Source organism: Leucopleurus acutus (assembly GCF_964270905.1).
Source record: "Leucopleurus acutus genome assembly, chromosome: 9".
Classification (NCBI taxonomy): Eukaryota; Metazoa; Chordata; class Mammalia; order Artiodactyla; family Delphinidae; genus Leucopleurus; species Leucopleurus acutus.
In genome coordinates, this window is record NC_139144.1 from 106,266,301 (window position 1) to 106,272,986 (window position 6,686).

At 57.9% G+C, this 6,686-nt stretch overlaps 1 protein-coding gene across 1 annotated transcript; it reads left to right on the forward strand.

Moving 5' to 3' along the window:
• Nucleotides 1-279: 279 nt before the first annotated feature.
• EN2 (engrailed homeobox 2) lies at nucleotides 280-4,450 on the forward strand (the record flags this gene model as incomplete). Its single annotated transcript, XM_082846721.1, has 2 exons — nucleotides 280-958; nucleotides 4,134-4,450. 2 exons carry the CDS (start codon nucleotides 280-282, stop codon nucleotides 4,448-4,450), a joined length of 996 nt encoding a protein of 331 aa, XP_082702847.1.
• Nucleotides 4,451-6,686: the final 2,236 nt, after the last annotated feature.

Genomic DNA, 6,686 nt, shown 5'->3' on the forward strand with positions numbered 1-6,686 from the left:
AGACGAGGACCGGACTCTTGAATCTCCCGGCATCTGGGCGCGGGGCGACTCTTGGTATTTTCTAACTCAACTCGTGGATTGGAACGTGGCTCCGCTCTGAGCGCGGCCGGCGACTTGTAGGAGCCCAGCCCTGGCTGTGGCCGCCGCGCACGCCCTCGGAAGACTCGGCGGGGTAGGGGCACGGGCTGGCCGCGAGAGTCTCCGCGTGCAGAGCGGGCGGGCCGAGGGCTGATTGGAGGGACTCCCCGGAGAAGCGATTTGGGATTTGTTGCCAACAGCATGGAGGAGAATGACCCCAAGCCCAGCGAAGCGGCGGCGGCGGCGGCGGTGGAGGGGCAGCGGCAGCCGGAATCCAGCCCCAGCGGCGGCTCGGGCGGCGGCGGCAGCAGCCCGGGCGACGCGGACACTGGCCGCCGGCGGGCTCTGATGCTGCCCGCGGTCCTGCAGGCGCCGGGCAACCACCAGCATCCACACCGCATTACCAACTTCTTCATCGACAACATCCTGCGGCCCGAGTTCGGCCGGAGAAAGGACGCGGGGACGTGCTGTGCCGGCTCCGGAAGAGGCAGAGGCGGCGGCGAAGGCGGCGCGGGCGGCGCGGAGGGAAGCGGCGGCGCGGGCGGCGCCGAGCAGCTCCTGGGGTCGGGCCGGGAGCCCCGGCAGAACGCGCCGGGTGCGCCGGGTGCGGGCGGACCGCTGCCCGGCGGTGGCGGCGGCGACTCTTCGGGTGACGGCGAAGGCGGCTCCAAGGCGCTCTCGTTGCACAGCGGCTCCAAGAAAGGCGGAGACCCCGGGGGCCCCCTGGACGGGGCGCTCAAGGCCCGCGGCTTGGGCGGCGGCGACCTGTCTGTGAGCTCGGACTCGGACAGTTCGCAGGCCAGCGCCAACCTGGGTGCGCAGCCCATGCTCTGGCCGGCTTGGGTCTACTGCACGCGCTACTCGGACCGACCTTCTTCAGGTGAGTCCTGGGGACCCATGTCCTGGCCCGCCGTGGGGACGCCCGTGGGGTTGCGGGGAAGCGCTGGCGCGGGAACTTACCCGGAGGAAGAAGACACCAGGATCCCTGTCTCCCAACACAAAGACGTACACACAGCGACATTGTTTGCGGCTGACGCTGATCCCGGCAGCGGCCAGGAGAAGAGGGGACAGGACTGATTCACAAGGGGGTACAGATTTCGTAGAACGGCAAAAGCACAGGACCTCCTTTCTCTCTTGCCTTTTGGGCCTCTCCTTGCAGCCCCTAGCCCATCCGTCCCTTGGCTGGAGTTTATTTGGTGGGAACGGGGTGGCTGGCAGACAGGCCCGGAAGCTCACACTCTCTACTCCTTCTCCGCGTTCTTCCAACTCAGTCCAGACCCGGGACCCACGCCCAGCCTACCGCAGACCTAGACTCATTCTACGACCCAGTTATCCCAGATGTGGCCGGGGAAGAAAGCAAGGCTGTCTGCTCTTCCTCTGCTGGGGCTGATGAGGGGATCTGGGGGGATCCGCGGAGGGAAGGGATGGAAACAGAGGCGCCCTTTGCCCCGTGCCTGGTTTGATTGCCGAGCCGGCGCGCACACAGCTTGGAGAAGGGAGGCCTGCAATCCCCAAATGGAAAAGGACCTTTCCCAGAGCTTTCCTGGGGCAGCTTTGCGTAGGAAAGGAGCAGATTTCAGAGGAAATGTGGCGGGAGCCCGTGGGGGTGTGCAGAGCTTCTGGGCGTATTTTTCATAGATCCGGGATTTTTAAAAGCTAAGTCCATGCCCCTGTAGAAATCATCAGCCGCATTAAATGCGGGTCTGCGGCTGCGAACCGCCATTAGGCGCAGACTCCATTTGTCCCCGAGCCGGCAGCGCAGACCGGACCCCCTTGACCCCCCCAGCCCTCAACTGTTTTGCGGGGGTTGTTTACCCAGTTCACAGCACAACTAAGTCACCCCTTGGCCGCCTTCCCGCGGAGATCGTGTGTATATCTCTGATGAAATCCAGATTTCTCCAGCTAGATCTGCAATTTGCTCCATTGTTCTCGCCTCTCTCCTTTGTTAATATTTAATTAACATATAGGCTCACAATGCGGCCGGCGAGGAGCCTCGGCCCGGCTTTGTGCGGCGCCGAAGTCGCGGCCGCGCCAGGCCCCAGTGGCCCGCGGGAGCCCGGCAGCCCGGCCTGGCTCGGCGGCTGGTCTTCCTGGACTTAAAAAAAACAAAAAACCCGTAAGACAAGATTTGTTTCTTGGCGTTTAAGAAAGCAGCAACGCAGAGTTTTCTTGCGGAGGTTTGGTCCTGTTTGCGAGACTCCTTAAGTGTTTGCGGTTTGAAAGAAAATCAAGAAAGAAAAGGAACTAAAAATTCTGATTTTAGGAAGATTTTCTTTGCATGAAATGGTGTGTATCTTTTGTGGGCTGATTCGTTGTGTGCGAGCGCCCCAGGACCAGAGGAGTTTGGGGGGGTGGGGAAGGCGGGAGTGGAGACGGAGAACCGGCTCCGCTACGCGAGGCTTCGGTGGGGGGCCGAGCAGGCGCGGGGCCGCCCGGGGCCTGTCGAGGCCTCGCCGAGACACCACCTTCCTCCTTGGCGCGCCAGGGACGCTGGCCCCCGCCCCGGATCCGCACCCCCCCGGTAAGAGCCAGGCGTCTGGGCGAGGAGCCGGTGCCCTCGGCGTGGGTGCGACGGGACCGTGAGTGTGCGCGCGCGTGGGGCAGTGCGCGTGGGTGGGTGTGAGCGCGGGCGTGCTCTGGAAGCTAAAAGGCCCGGAGTGTGAGCCGAATCAGGCCTTGTCGCCCCCTCGCCAGCGCGAACGGCCCTCTCTTTCCGATCGTGCCTCCCTTAGAGGGAGGACGGGGCTCGGTGGGCGGGGGAGGGAGGGCTCGGCGCCTCCTGGGCCTGCGGACCGTCCCAGACCCCTCGCTCCGCGCGAGCTGAGGACCGAACCCACCTTCCTGGTCCTGGTCCGGGTCGGGGTGCCTCCGGGGGGGCTCGCAGCTGGATCCCTCCGCCAGCGCTGCGCTGCGTGGCCCGGCAGCCCCTTGACCCTGCAGAGGGGCGGGGGGCGAGGGGCGGGGACCTGGGTGCTCCGGCTGCCCGAGGTCTAGCCTTCTCCAGCTTCCCACCGCGGGTGCCTCGGAAGAAGCTGGGGCCAGGAGCCCCCCAGAGTCAATTTACACACTTCACAGATTAAGAACCCCAGGCGTGCAGCCGTGACTCCCTCCTGCAAAGGCTTCTTACCTCACAGACATGCTCGCGGGGCCCACCTTCTGAAACCAACGAAAAGAACGCACTTGGCCCCCTTCCCTCTGCTCTCCTTTCTCAGGCCTTTTCTCATGGCCAGGTCCTGAAAGCCTCACCACCTCTGTCCCAAGCCAACCTCAAGTGCTGTGGGGTGTCCCAGCGGAGGAGGTGTGAGGGGTCAGAAGTGTGAACCTCTGTCCAAGGTCACCCGGGCCCCCAGCGGCCTCCGCTCCCGACCGTGCGCCGTGCCCCCTCTCCTGGACAGGGGACTGGGGAGACCTGGTGTGGTGAAGGGGTAGGAAGCTCAGTGCTCCAGCCCCACGCAGGCAAGGACATGTGGGCGCCTTCCCGTGGGGAGGCAGACCTCTGGGCCCCTCCTGTTCTCGGGGCCCACCTGCCCCTGCACCCCCGGCCCTTAGGACCTGGGGGTGTTCCCTGTGGGAGTCCCTTTACGCCCCCCAGGGCTCTTCCTGCTACTCTGGCTGCCCCGCCCCGATCTTTCCCCCTCACCTCTCTTCCAGCACCTACCCCCGTCCTGTCCTTATTCCTGGACAGAACCTCAGAAAGGGCTAGAAGAAGCCTGGCCACAAAGTTGTGGTTTTTCGCTTTCCTGCAGGAGTTCTCCTTTCATCCAGAGCCCTTTCTGCTAAGCCTGCCCTTCACCTGCACTCACAGTCCCTCCTGCAGACTCCCTGGGCCACCTCCTCGCTCCCCAGGGGAGGGTCCTGGAGGTGGGTGGGAGCTCCGCCCCGTCCCATCTCAAGTCCAGGCCAGCTTTCCTCCAGGTCAGCCAGCTGGACCTGGGCAGCCGCCTCCCTCCCGGCTTCTGCATCCTTCCGTGCCCGTGGGTGACCCACCCCTGAGTAAGGAGGCAGGCCTGGAGCCCTCCTCACCCGGGTTCTCTGTGTCCGCCATGCCTATCTAGGTCCCAGGTCTCGCAAACCAAAGAAGAAGAACCCCAACAAAGAGGACAAGCGGCCCCGCACGGCCTTCACGGCGGAGCAGCTGCAGAGGCTCAAGGCCGAGTTCCAGACCAACAGGTACCTGACGGAGCAGCGGCGCCAGAGCCTGGCCCAGGAGCTCAGCCTCAACGAGTCACAGATCAAGATTTGGTTCCAGAACAAGCGCGCCAAGATCAAGAAGGCCACGGGCAACAAGAACACGCTGGCCGTTCACCTCATGGCGCAGGGCCTGTACAACCACTCCACCACCGCCAAGGAGGGCAAGTCGGACAGTGAGTAGGGGGCGGGCTCCAAGCCCAGTCTCAGTCTGAGCTAAACAATGCAATAATTTCAAATCATAAATAAAGGGCCAGTGTATAAAGATTATACCAGCATTAATAGTGAAAATACCGTGTATTAGCTATGGTTCTGCAATATTCTCTGTATATATAATTTACAGGAGGTGTAAAATCCAAAATATCTGACTATAAAATATTTTTTGAGTTTTCTTATGTTTATGAGATTATGCTAATTTTACGATTTTTTTTTTGCGAAGGGGGCTGCGTAGGGTTTCATCTTTTTTAATCCCCTAAGTTCCATTATGGGACATCGGACACTTTTTTTCTTTTTTTTAATTTCAAAAGAAGAAAAAAATTAAAACAACTTGCTGAAGTCCAAAGATTTTTATTGCTGCATTTCACAGGACTGTGAACCGAATAAATAGCTCCTACTTGGTCTATGAGTTCTGCCACTTTGTTCGTGTGGGCTTGGTGAGGGCAGCAGGAGGGGCCGCACCCCGGCCTCGGCCTCGCCGTCCGGCAGTCGGCGGCGAAAGGGCCCTGGCGGGGCGGGGGCTGGAGGCTCGGCCCCCACCCCCCACCCCCGCCCTCTCCCGCATCGCGCCTGGACGAGCCGGGCTGCCTGGGCCGAGGGCCCCACGGCCGGCTCCCCCGTCCCCGCCTCCTGCCTTCCCTCCCGGTCCTCCGGTCCTCCGGTCCCGCTCCTCGCCGAGGCCTGGCCCGCGCCTCCCTGCGTGCTTCCATCTGCGTCTGTGTCTCTGTCCCCAGTCCAGCTGCCCGCCTCCCGCCTCCGGGCACCCGCTCCGGGGCTCAGGGCCGAGGGGCCGGGTATGTGGCCGGAAGCCCGCGGGCGGTGATGCCGCCCCACCCCTCCGGGCCTGGGCCCAGAGACTCCCCTGCGGCTCCGTCAGCTGCCCAGGGGCCGCCTGGGCCCCGGAAACGCGGCCGAGGTCCGCTGCCTCGTCTCTGGCCGGCAGAGGCCTGGAGAGGGAACTGGCATTTCCTCCCTTCCTTTTTTCTTCTCTTTCTTTCTTTTCTTTTCTTTCCTTTTTTCTTTTTTTTGTAAAGTGGCCGCTTCTGCTATAGAGCATTCTTTCAAGGTAAATATGTGTGTGTGTGTGTGCGTGTACGTATATATATATGCTCATATACACACACACAAGCAGACGTGTAAGAGTCCACAATTCTGGAACATGTGGCTACCTTGACTTTTAAAGGAACTCAGAATTCTCCAGGATCTAGAGGAAGGCAGAAAATGTGTAAATAATCATTTCTTATCACTTTTTTGTCTTTTCTTGTTTTTTTAAAATATACATTTTATTTTTTTGAAGGTGTGGTACAGTGTAAATTAAATATATTCAATATATCCCCATTAAGTACATATATATAAACAAACACATTATCTATATCTATATGTATAACTCCACACTGTCTTCTGTTTAGTGTATGGAAAAAGAATTGTGTCCAAATGTCCATCTGCACTGGGACAGCCCAGGGGGCGCACCATGGCTGAGCCAGGAGTCATGGCTCTGCCCCTGAGGACTGAGAGTGAACTTCTCTCTTTGCCTTAAACCTCTTTATTTCACTGCGATAATAGTTTCACTTTGTACATACTAATGTAAACCTTTTTAAAACAAAAACTATAAAAGCAAAAGTTGTAATTTAAAATTCTGTGAATAACCATCTGCTGCTTAGGAAACTCAATGAAATGATATGCCTTGTTAGCAGGAAGCAAAGTTTTTTGGTTTTTTATTTTTTTATTTTTTAGTTTTTAGTTTATAAAACATGTGCGTTTTACTGTTCCAGTAGTAAATATTTATAATCTTATAAGAAATGAATGTTTCTATTTACAACTGTGGTTATCAAAATTGTGAACATTCCCCCTGCATTTTTGTGTGTTTAAATTCTTGAAAGTTACATTAAATAAAAAAAAACGCTTTATTGTAAAATATTGGATGTCCAAGGTGTAATGACTAGTTTTTTTTTAGGTGTGTTTCTGAGTCCAGCCCCACTACCCTGGGCATCCTCCCCGGTGCTCAGGTGCTCGTGGTCTTCGCCTCTGCCAGCAGGTGTGCACATACCTACCTTCGTAGCCAGAAGCGTAATTTTTTTTTTTTAAATAATGAAGACACTTTGGATGGCTCGTGTGAATACAGAACAACCAAAGTAATTTAAGTACACATTTCTTTACCAGAAGGAAGTGTTCCAAAGTACGGTGCTTTTCCTTTGAATAAATAT